This window comes from Emys orbicularis, chromosome 10 (assembly GCF_028017835.1).
Source record: "Emys orbicularis isolate rEmyOrb1 chromosome 10, rEmyOrb1.hap1, whole genome shotgun sequence".
Taxonomy (NCBI): domain Eukaryota; kingdom Metazoa; phylum Chordata; order Testudines; family Emydidae; genus Emys; species Emys orbicularis.
This window is the reverse complement of record NC_088692.1, coordinates 2,986,655-2,998,780: the sequence shown is the minus strand read 5'-3', so window position 1 is coordinate 2,998,780 and position 12,126 is coordinate 2,986,655. Positions and strand designations below refer to the sequence as shown.

Below are 12,126 nucleotides of genomic sequence, written 5' to 3'. Positions count from 1 at the left end.
AGTGTCACCTTCCCCATGTGAAGCCTGTGAGTGCTCATCCCAGCAGGATCTAGAGGATCTGGCAAATTCTAATATGCAGTCGTTGTGTAATGAGAAATCTTTGTTATAGTAACCCATTTGGAGTCATTTGTGTGACCTGGTTTTTAGGGTGACATTACCAGGAATATGAAATGATGGTTTCACTACGCGGGTAAAAGACAGTTAGTTTGCTTCCAAAGGAAACAAACGGACTAGACTAGAAGGATAAGGAGCAGTTTGTAGGGAGGGATAAAAAGGATCTTCTCCCCACCCTATCATGGGCATTTTCTTTCCAAAGGGATGAGAACACAGAGCAGACTAGAATTCCCACCAGAGGGCATCCTATATAAATAACATCAGCTGGACCTAATGTTCTTACTGTATGGGAAACAATTTGACAACTTTTTTTCTTCCCTCCCTCTCCAGTTACAACCATGCCGGCTACCAATCAGGGGTGGCCTGAAGAGTTTGGGTTTAAAATAAGTGGAAACGGTCCTTGCTACATCCTTGCAGTAGAAGAAGGCAGCAGCGCTTATGTAGCTGGTCTTCAGCCAGGAGACCAGATCTTGGAGATAGAAGGCCAGCATGTTTCCGCCATGAACTGCGAGACTCTCATCAACCTGGCGAGGCAGTGTGAGAATGTGCCTCCCAGCATTGGAGTGGTCTCACGCATCCAGCAGATGGATATCAATCCTGGCCCGGATGGAAAGTTTGGTTTCAGCCTGATGTGTAACAGTGGCAACTCCCTGCAAGTGGAGAGCGTAGCCCCAGACTCACCTGCTTCTGAGTGTGGAATGAAACCGGGAGACTACATGCTGGAAGTCAACGGGATCCCAGTGAAGCTTTATGAAGCAGCAGCTGCCATGATCAGATCCTGCCAAGGGAAGGCTCTGAGACTGGGGCTACTGCGGCTTGGGCGGGTGCAGAGATGGACCAGCAGCAGTGTACGGGGATTCGTCCAAAACGCCGACGCCATCCACCAAGAGAGAAAACAGAAGGCTCAGGAATTCAACAAGAAGGTAAAGCCCAGGGTGCAGGGCCAGATGGCTGTCTGGCAGGGCACTGTGAGTCTGGCTAAAGCCAGGGAAGGGGAGGAGGCTGTGGTAAAAATGGCCAGATCCACGTGTTCATAGATGATTGTTATTAGAACATTTAGTGGAGCTCTTCACTCAAGGAAGGGGTGCACACAGAGTCAACACACAAAGTATTATTCATGATTGAGCTCTATTAACAGAATCTGTCCAGTGACATCTTAGCAGATTTGGATAATATAGATCCTTGTTTTCCCTTTTCTCATGTATTGGGGTCACTGATGTTTGAGTTGAGTGAAACTGGGACACTTCTGGTCTCAGGAATTCAAATCCCCTGGAGTTTTACCATGAGCATTGGGTTTGTTCACAAAATGCAAAGACCAAAAGGCCATATCCTCAGCCAGTGTAAATCAGGGTAGCTCCACTCAAGTCATTGAGTTTTATATGATTTCCATATAAATCTGTCAGTCACCCCAGGTGTGCTCAAATATTGGGGGCCAGATGTGATTTGGGTCAGGGGCTGTGGGTTGCGGCTATTTCCTGGTCGAGGCAGGACCCTATATATTCATGCATAAACAAGGAGGACTTGCCTGGTGTCTTGGCCATTTCCTGTTATTTCCCTTCCACCATGTAAGTCACAGGGAACCTGTGGAGCTGCCTTTCTCTTGCCACTTGTTGCTTAAGGCAGAGTCCTGGCAGCCCAGCTATGCCTTAGGCTCTCATGCCTGCTACCGTTTTTCTGGTGTGTAGAGTATTTTCAGTGCCAAGCAGAGTGTTGGGGGCTGACTTTGGGCTTAGCGCTTCCATCTCCCATTGACTTCAGTTTGAGATGTGGGTTCTCTGAATGTCTGAAAATCAGGGGTGTGCCTCTCAGATCCAGCTGGAAATGAGAATGTTCCCATGCATCGAGTCTATCTGTGCAGTGGAAGGGTTCACAGAGGCAAGTTTTGGGGACATTCTCTTTCAGTTACCAAAAATGTCTTCAAAAGGAGAAGGGGGATGGTCTTGTGGGAGGAACCTGATTTGTCAAGATGGTTTTGTGGTTAAAACATAGACTTGGGAGTCAGGAGACTTGGGGCCAGATTTTGTTCTCATTTATAACTGTGTAAATTAGTGTGACCCTAAAAGAAGTCAATGGAGTTACATTTGGATAAAACTTGGGTTAGTGAGAGTGGAATCAGGACTCCTGGGTTCTATTTGCAGCTCTGCCATTGACCAACCGGATGGTGACCATAGGCAAATCACGTCCCCTTTCTGTGCCTCAGTTTCCCCATCATTTTACAGATGAGGATTGTGAGAATGAATTAATGTTTGCAAAGGGCTTTGAGATCTTTGGATGGAAGGCTGAAGAGAAGAGCCAAGTATTATTAATTTTTCGCCATGAAAACATAATTATTGTCTAGCGATAATCTGTAAGGCCAGATATCCTTCTCTTCAGTATCTAAATATTCATTTAGAGTTTTATCATATCAGCCTTTAAAAAAATTAGCTCTTATTTTGCAGCAAAGGAAAAAAATCAAAGTAATTACAGCTTCATTGTGTTCCTGATGGTTACCCGGTGGGTAATTTGCCAAACTCATCACCTCTTGCTAATTATAAATTTGATCACGGTTGTTTCTTTAATCTTCCTACTTTCCATTTCAAAGTAACCTTTTAAAATACTGTTATGAAATAACCGGGTTGTGTTTGTTGATCCCAAGCTGATAAACACCAAGACATTAGTAAAGAGATGTGTCAGTATCAGCTGAATCTCACTCTTCAGTCAAGCTTTAAATTAAGGGCTCACAAATATGCATTTAATTTATGATTCCAAAGGCAGTCCCACTGCATGTTAGACAGATACCTCCTGATTATTGAGGATTAACAAATGGATGAAGGTGTTGGTCTATTTTACACTGTCTAATGCAACTGGATTAAATCACAGTAAATGTTTCTTGGATGATTGTCATTAAAATTTAGGAAGCAAGCACATTAATGATTTTGGAAAGGTTCTTCCTCATGCAACGTGTGCCTGTAAGGTCAATGGGACCATTCATGGAAGTGGAGCTGGATTTAGCCATGTAGGTGTGGTTGCTGCATCTCTATGTAACTTTAATCAATCTGCATTGCTTGCAAGCAGTAATCCCTCCACACACTTTGTTTCTCTACCAGCTCATCCAGCCTCTTGTTCCCCAGAGGGTTTGAGAGGAAATGAGTGTGTAGAGCTTTGTGGGTTGCTGGTTTCAGGAATGAGAGTGTAATGGCTCTGATGTTTTAAGTAGCCTAATTTTCAACAAGCTGCAGAAAATAATAAAACCCAATAGAGTGCTTCCCTCCATCCTTTATCGGTAAACGCTGTTTCAGTTAGAGCTGCTGGTGGTAGAACTGGATAGAAAAAGCCAAAAAGCCAGGGGGAATGCTTGGGAAGCTCATCTGCATGTTATTACCCAGAATGCACTAGTAGCTCACCTCACAACATCACTGGGGTCCAGGCTCTGGTCACGTGCTAAAAGGTTTAAGGGTGCTTGTGGTAGCACTGGGTTCTCTGCTGTGTGAACCTGAGGTGCAGAAGGCTTTTCCTACACTGAGCACTAGATCATTATCTTATTTGATTCCGTGGGCTATCAGCACTCATGGAGGGGGCTGGGTGACTCACGTGCCAATATTGATATTATTGTCATGGCTAGCTATGCTGTGGGCATGAATCCAAACCCTCACTGCCCTATCCCTGACCTAGGGGCTCGAAATCTGCATCCAAACATTCTCAGTGTCTGAATCACTGATCCAGGATCTGTTCCTTGTGTGTTATTGGATTTAATGTTCCAGTCTGGCCCACTCCAAAGGGAGCTACAGAAGTTGAGGGGAAGAATGGACCCAGAGATGGGGTTCTGGCCTCCTCGCTTGTTGTTCTTTGTCTGAATGGCGAGGTGGGGTGGGACTTTGTCAGGACATAATAATGATACTTAGGCTTTCAGTTCCAGGTCACCCTCTCCTGTTGTTATTCACTAAGCACCCAGGCGTGTGCCAGGCACCATACAGACAATCATAACAATGAAAAAGACAGTCCCTGGCCTGAAGAATTTACAATGTAAACTGAGCCCAAGTGATTGGTGGCTGCTGAGTAATGAATGAGATGACTGGTCCCAGTCCCCTTCCCAGTGGTAAATGATACTGTTTGCACCATTAGGCCCCCTTGTGGGCAGTCAAGGACTGAACGGACCACGGAGACTGAACATCTCTTATCCCTAGTCGTAGCCCCTTCAGGTCATATTTATGTGCCTCAGTAAGGCAAAGGAAGGGCAGCTTGTCCTGCCACTGCCCATCCTGTGTTTGCTCTGTGCATAAACACAGAGAGTTCCCTCTTATGGCTGCCAAGCCAGCTGTGCTACTTTACACCCACTTGACCATGGCCCAAGGGGCCACTCTAGAGCTGAGAATTGCAGGGACGTAGAGATGCCCTGACAATCTCTTTTCCCGAGTCACCTCCCTGCGTGGGGAGGAGAGGAGAGGGGAAAGTAGCTGCAGAGTGTGGTGTAGGAGATGCTTTGGTAGCTGTGCTCCACCCCAAGGATTCTTCTAGGTAGGGGAATTTTTAACTCGCTAGATGGCTGGGTTTATGGCTGCAGCAGCCAGAGGGCACCCAGGATTCTGGCCCAGAATTTTCATTATATGACCAGGTTTTATCATTTCTTTTGGGCTAAATCCTGAAGTCCTGACTCAGAAAAAACTTTAACAGGAGGACCTCAGGATCTGGGCCACTGAAAATACCAGGTTCATTGTAAACCCTGCACTGGCACTTGAGAGTAAGGAGCATGTGAGTCTGTATGCTGTCTAACTGCTGTCTTTACTGCTCCAGATTTAATAACCTTGAAATGTCTGCTGCTTACTGGGAATTTCAATAGTTGTCACGTGATGGCTTTTTCAAATTGGCAACTACCTTGTGGTTTGTGATGTAGGTTAGAAACACCTGTGAGAAGTGACTTTGGAGAACTTCAAAGTGGAACAAGGACCAGGAGGCAACAGCTCCTTTTCCTTTTCTTATGTAAAGGTCTCTGTCACCCAGCACATGGCACTTCTCAGATGGGTTTTATTTTCTGCTCATTTTAGATATTTTTGTGGAGTGGAGAGAACCCAACCTAAGGAAAGGTGTGGGTCCCTTTGTTACTCAGGAGCAAAGAGTGAATGAGTTCTCTGGCTACTATTTCCAACCTGTATTTGTAAGTGTAACGGGGTGGCAGGAGCTGATTAAGAGCTTTCCTAGCAGTGCCCTGCTCCAGTAAGTCAGATGCCTGCAGCATTTGGGGGCAAAGCAGTGACCCCCAAAACGTTTAACCAATGGAAAAGCAAACAAAAGAGGAACTGGGGCAGGGGGGGATCTAGACAGTTTTCTGCTTGCTTGGCATTTATTGTTTCTGGAGAACATTTGCCTAGAATGCAGACTCTCTGAAGTCATAAATTCCAGGGTGAGCAGATGGCTCCAAAGCCAGCTTACACAGCAGGTGCCAATCTTTTAGGGCAACTGTAACCTTGAGCTCAGCTGTACCTGCCAGTACCTATTGATGCCTCCCATTTATTTATATGTCAGAGATGGGATTTTTCAGGGTCATGACCCCCTTGCCAGGGTCCGCTATGGGTCAGAGTATGTGTAAGTGAGTGATTGAAGGCTAGCCAAGATGCACTGAAGACTAGCATCAAGGCTCTTCATTAAGGCAGAGAAAGGGAGCTCGGAATCTCAGTCACAAAAGTCGGAGGTACCAGCAGTGGCATACATCCCAGTGGTTGGGAACTATGAGCTAACATGGCCCCTTCCCACTTTCTGCACCAAGGCAAGAGTTTCTCTAAGGTTAATTTCCTATTTTTCTGCAGCATTTTAAGAAATTAATAGCAAGAAAATATCACTCTGTGTAATCAAGCAGTAATTAAAGGGTTAGGATAGAATCAGAACTGCTCAACTGTGTCATGCCCTACACTGCAAATGAAGGTTATCTTTGAGCTCATGTGTGGGGTTCTGTGGTTTTGAAGTAGGAGAATTTCTAATCCTGCTGTTGCTGTAAAGTTCTCACTGGCCATCGCATGTGATCAAGGACAGTTGTGAAGTCCTAGGGAACCCTGAGTTTGTGTCACTAGCATCTAACATAATCATTTGATGATAAAAGGTGGGTTTGATTGTTTTTTAAGTAAATTGTTTCCTCTCTTTTGTGTTGGTCCAGGTATTACAATTATGTATGTGTTTCTGATGGATTTATTTCCATTGAGTTTCATGTCAGTTTCTTCTTCTATTAATGTGTATCTTTCTCCCACTCCCACACAGGCTGACGAAATTCTCGGAGATCAGCCAGAGGTAAAAGAGAAAGTTTTCACCATCTTGAAACAGTATGCGGCAGAGAGGAAGGTGGAATACTTGGCTTACACCCTTTCCATGATTCTCACCAAAGAATCCCATCAACTTCTCATTGACAATATCAGGTACAAAGTGATCAGTAACTATCACGTTGTCATGCAGTTAATTAATACATGGGGAGACTATATTGTTTTGACTCCTACCAAGGGGAGCAGGCTCCTGACTGAGACCAGATCAGCTTTGCCAAGAGACGCTAACTCGCAGCTGAGACTAACTCAACATAGCACAAGGATAGATTGTCAAAAGCTGACATTTACACATTGTTCTCCATCGGAGCTGCTTGGTGGTGAGTTCAGTAGAAAATCTAGCACCTTATGACTAGCGTTTGTGTCCCCACTACTGGGTGGAACATTAGACCTACTCCAGCATGTATGACTATGTCACCCTTTGCTGGAGCCCCACGGAGCTATAACTACAGCTAACTGACAGTGTCCTGGAACTCAAGTGAGGGGGCTTGTAAATTAGAGCAGAAGGGCCTGAATTCTTTCCAGTGTGAAGTTCATAAGGCCACAGATTAGCCATCAGGACACTCTCATTTAACCCACTTGCAACAATCACTGCTTACAGATCACAGGCTCTTGGTTTGAGTCCCAGCTACAGTATTGTGCAGGACACGTTTGCATGGCAGGTGCATTCACTAGGTAGAGGAGTCAACTGGTTAGAGATGTGTGTCCTAGCACATGGGCATGTGTCATGCATAACCCTGCTTGCAGAGGTGACGTTCACTGTGGCTAACGTCGGTTGAGGGATGAAATCTCCCATTGTCAAGTTCACAAAAATGTTCTGGTTTGTTGCCTTTCTCAGTGAGTCATTCCATCTACTAACAGCATTTTAATTGGATCCCTTTTTTGGACATCATTTGAAATAGAAATTAAATTAGCTACAGAATGTCTGGAAATTAACCAAGGAAGGTGATGGAAAATAAACCAAAATCCACAATTAGAAAACTGGAGCTAAATTCGGGTTCAGTCAGGGGGGTGATGGATTGACGAGCAGCAGAGGCAGACTTCTGTGTGTGGAGGCTGGGGGCTGGAGGGTGAATCAGAATGAGTGGGAGCTGGCAAGGCTTCATCTCTGCCAGATTGGCTGGCAGATTTTTACCGTCTACCTGTCTGCTGCCATTGCAGAGTGCTGTGTCTGAGCTCAACTGCCTCCTGTGCCCCGGGATGGCATGTTGCCATTTCTATGGGTCACACACTTGCAAACACTCATGGATGCCATGGGTCTGGGAAACACCAATTAGTAGTTGTGTCAATTCAACTGAACTACTTTCCAAAGCACTACATTTATGGCAGTTTTTTAAGGGAAGAGGAGAAAACTCCCCCCAGTAGCCTTGGTTGTAGAGCAACTGCTAAGTGACTATGTAATTCTAGAATAATAGAACATTAGAAATGGAAGATGGGTCACGTCCCAGTCAGGATTGCTCTCTACAGTCTACTTCTGTGCTTTGTCCAGTTGCCTAGGTGCCCCAAATGCTTCCACATCCCTTGGGAGACTGTTTTGTGGCCTAATAAATCTCACTGACAGGATGCTTTTCTGCATGTTCCTTTGCTTAATTTTACCCCATCAGCAGGAGTCCTGACTCCCTGGATCACCCTACAAAATCCCAGCCCCTTCTTGGTATTTACACCCTTAAAAATCTTGTGGGGCCTGATTCTGCTTTCACTTACACGAGTTTTATATAGATGTAACTCCACTGACGTCAGTGGGCGACTCCCAAATTACACTAAGGTAAATGAGAGGAGAACGAGGACTGTAGACTTTTCTCATGCCACCCTATGGCCAAGACCTACTGGCTTCATTCTCCTCTGCCTTCCACTTTTTGGTGTCATTTACACCTGTGCAAAGCAGGTGTGAAATGCTGCCCCGTCTGAATGGCAGTTGGGAACCCGGCCTTGCATGGTTAGCGCTGTTCATTTCTCCTCATAACTCAGCCCCTCCAGCCCTTTATCACTGTGGTGCTCTTCTCTGAATTCCTTCCAGTTTGTCCTGATCCCCAGAATGAACAGCACTATTTTAATTAATCTGCGGCACAAACCCATTGTCTCCCATGAACAAACAGGGACTGATCCTGCTCCCTTTGAAGACAGTGGTAAAATTCCCAAAGTCGGGGATCTTTAGCCTGACTTTAGACTTCTGAAAGTGGCTGGCTTTCCATTTCCCAGTAAACACTGCAAGCCTTGGTCCAGGCGACAGCCCTGGTATCAGCTTTCTGTGGAGCTGAGTGAAGCCTGCAATTACAGCACTGACCTGCCGTGTGCATCCCAACACTTGCTGCCTGTCATGAGAAAACCAGGGGGCCAGAGGCTCTGCAAGGTCTTGTCAGGATAATTTGTCTTTCAAAACTTGATGGGAAAATATTGTTATTATGAGAAGGAAAAAAGCAGCTCAAATCTCCAGCTCCAGTGACGTTTCCAGACAATACAGCTTCCCTTCCCCTGACCCTGAGTGTGAACTCCTGGTGGTGGGGGAAGTGGAGAGGGAGGTGGGAAATCAGAAGGATACAAGCAGGCTCTGTGCTTGGTAATTTTCTTTTAATATCACACAGTGTTGAATTAGTGGCAAATTCATTATTTCCTGTTTCCCATGGGACATTTCCTCTCAGCTTTGACACCCAGCACAGCGGAAACACCTAATGAGGGCGCAGTGAAAGGCTGGGAGATCACTTGGCGCTGAGCCATTTACAGGCTGTGTCACTACCTCCAGTCAAGAAAAAAAAGTTTGCTTGGCCTTAAATATTGCTCCATCTCTGAGCCTCTGGATGAGACTATCCTTGGCAATGCTGCTTGCTCTGCTTTCTGCTGCCTTGCATGCGTGTGTGTGTGTGGGGTAGAGCTTGAGGTGTCTTGGGAATGTGGAGGTAGTGTGTGTGTGTGTGTGTGTGTGTGTGTGTGTGTGTATACCAAGGGGAAGGTGTAGATTTGTGTGTGTGCAAAGGAGGGGTGTGTGTATTGCACCTCAGGGGGGCTGCAAGTCCATGTATATGCGCTGTACCTGAATCTCTCCCCACCTGCCGGTAGATACACTAGATCACAGCAATTGGTTTTTCTGGGCTTGGCACTTACAGCACAGCTTGAATCCCTGCATAAAGGCTGTACAGGAAAATTACTGCCCTTGAAGCTCCTTTTCTCACCAAGTGGCAGAGAGAGTGGCCTGTACCATCACTCCAAAAGGAGCCAGAAACACATCAGTTAGAGTGGCTAAGCTGCGGGGAGATCAGTGTGTCTGTGGACAGCACTTGGAACGTAGAGGTTAGATTTTCCTATGCAGAAAGAGCCTTTGTGCCTTTCTCTTTAAGTGTAAAGAGTGAGGACCTGATTCTCATTTACAAAAAAGCCACTTCACACCAGTCTGGCAGTGTAATGTGCCTTTAAAGTAGTCATAAATGACATTTACAGTCACTGCCAGAGCAGTGTAAAAGGGCCTGAGTCGTAAATGAGCATTAGGCACGGCGTATGGCATAATGTCGCAGACATCTGCCTTTTCTGCAGTCACTCATTATATTCAAAACAGGTGTTTCATGCTCTTTGGCCATGTTGATAGGATGCACAAAATCACCCCAGCACACCGTGCTCTCAAACTCTCCATCGACATGCAAAGGGGTGCACGCCCTGACCTTACCTGGCTCCGCCCATGGGCTATCCAAGAGAATTGTGGATTTGCAGGATTGAGCCAGATCTGGGAACTTCACTATGTGATGCCTGGTGCAACCCCATCAACCGTGCTCACTCTGACTAGTACAATGGCCCTTAGTAGACTATGATTGTTTAATGCTGATGATGGCATGGGTGTGCATGCCCCATGCACAGAAGCCTTGACTTTGAGCTCAGTTACATATTGATTTTAGTGGAAATACCCTGCTGTGAGATCAGGATTGGGCCCACAGTCTGTATAGCAGGCACTGCACATTCTTTTTATGGCCATGCAGTGCCAGGTCTATTTTGCAGTGGGATGCTGTCTGCATGCAGAACACATGATGGGGATTATGGTCCATCGGAGATGATGTTCATTAGGGAATCAGGCCTCCATCTGGCTCCACTCTGGGCCCGGCTTTCCAATTCCTGTTTAATCAGTGGAATTGTAAGATATTACGGTTACCATAACAACTGTCCTCCATGCACAGGGTCTTAGAAACCTTTTCAAAGGGAACTGCAACTCAAAGAGAGTGATGGGAGCTCGCAGCCCATCTTGCCCGCCTTCTTCATGCAGCATCACACCATGTTTCAAATGAAAATATTGTCACCTTACCATGTGCATTTAGCGCATGTAGCTTCCTTTAGGAGAAAGAAAAAGTGAATCATTAATCAGGCGATGGCCACCTTTGAAACATGACTGAGAGATAGGCTCAGCCTCCTGGTACCCATCCATGCTTGCCACCTTTCAACCATCTGCAGCTCCTGGTGTGTGTGGAACTTCTGATTCTCTCTGACCTAGTGGCAATCAGAGTGGGAATGCTGCTGGGAGGTGCCAGGGGGCTGCTCTCTCCTTACTTCAACAACTGCACATCTCAGGCAAGCAGACCTTGGCGAGAATGGGCATCTGTGCTGAGAAGGGGTGGGCCAGATGTAGCTGATGGCAGGTCTCAGGCAGTGCCTCCCTTGCTGGGTGAAGACCAACCAAACATATTTCCCATGTAATTATTCCAGATAATCATAATGGATTTTGTCACCTTTAGCTAAATTAACTCTGCCTTTCCAATTAAATCTTGTTCCTAGTGGAATCTCTCTGGGTGCTTAGCCACTGTGACCCTGGGTGGTCTGGGGGCTAGTGCACAGTCTAGGGTTGCAGGAGATTAGGGGTCTGCTCTTGGCTGTGCTATTAACCTTCGTGTGACCTTGGGACAGGTTGTTTCACCTCTGTGTCTCAGTTTCCCAATCTGTGAAACACACTAACTCACCTCATGGTTCGTTCATTACTTGATGTAAAACTGAGATCCTTGGCTGGAAGACACTATAGAAGATCTCAATATTGTTATCGCTCAGCCCACTTTCTGACACAGGAAGATGTACATACAAGGCTGAGCTGGCACACTTAAGGAATTTACAGGCAGAAAATTATCTTCTCTATGGAGGCAGATGGTGGGGAAACTTCCAGCTATGTTCATTTCTTTCTAGGTTCGTCTAATGCTCCTCAGTGAAGGGAGTAAACAGACTCCAGTGAGTTAGACGTGGAGCTGGGAGTCATGAGCACTGGCTTCTATTCTTAGCTCTGCTGCTGTGTGACTTTGGGCAGGTCGGACTCGTTTCACCTCTGTCTCTCAGCTAACTCATTTGGGAAATGGAGACCATGATTCTTACCTCCTTTGTGAGGGGCTTGAGACCTAGGGATGGAATTGAAAAAGGTTCAAAAAGGGGCAGCAAAAATGATTAGGGGTATGGAACGGCTTCCGTATGAGGAGAGATTAATAAGACTGGGACTTTTCAGCTTGGAAAAGAGACGGCTAAGGGAGGATATAATTGAGGTCTATAAAATCATGACTGGTGTGGAGAAAGTAAATAAGGATGTGTTATTTACTCCTCATAACACAAGAACTAGGGGTCTTCAAATGAAATTAATAGGCAGCAAGTTTAAAACAAACAAAAGGAAGTATTTCTTCACACAACGCACAGACAACCTGTGGAACTCCTTGACAGAGGATGTTGTGAAGGCCAAGACTATAACAGGGTTCAAAAAAAACCTAGATAAGTTCATGGAGGA

The 12,126-nt window shown here is 45.8% G+C and overlaps 1 protein-coding gene across 2 annotated transcripts in view; it reads left to right on the top strand.

The window, feature by feature from the left end:
- Window positions 1-452: 452 nt before the first annotated feature.
- GRID2IP (Grid2 interacting protein) overlaps window positions 453-12,126 on the top strand; it is an 80,225-nt gene continuing 68,551 nt past the window's right edge. Inside the window, exons 1-4 of one of the 2 annotated variants that reach the window (XM_065411798.1) lie at window positions 453-727; window positions 779-807; window positions 877-1,037; window positions 6,340-6,494. In XM_065411798.1, the coding sequence (XP_065267870.1) occupies window positions 453-727; window positions 779-807; window positions 877-1,037; window positions 6,340-6,494 (620 nt within the window). Of the gene's footprint in view, window positions 1,038-6,339; window positions 6,495-12,126 lie in introns of both variants that reach the window. The other variant, XM_065411797.1, reaches the window with a different exon arrangement.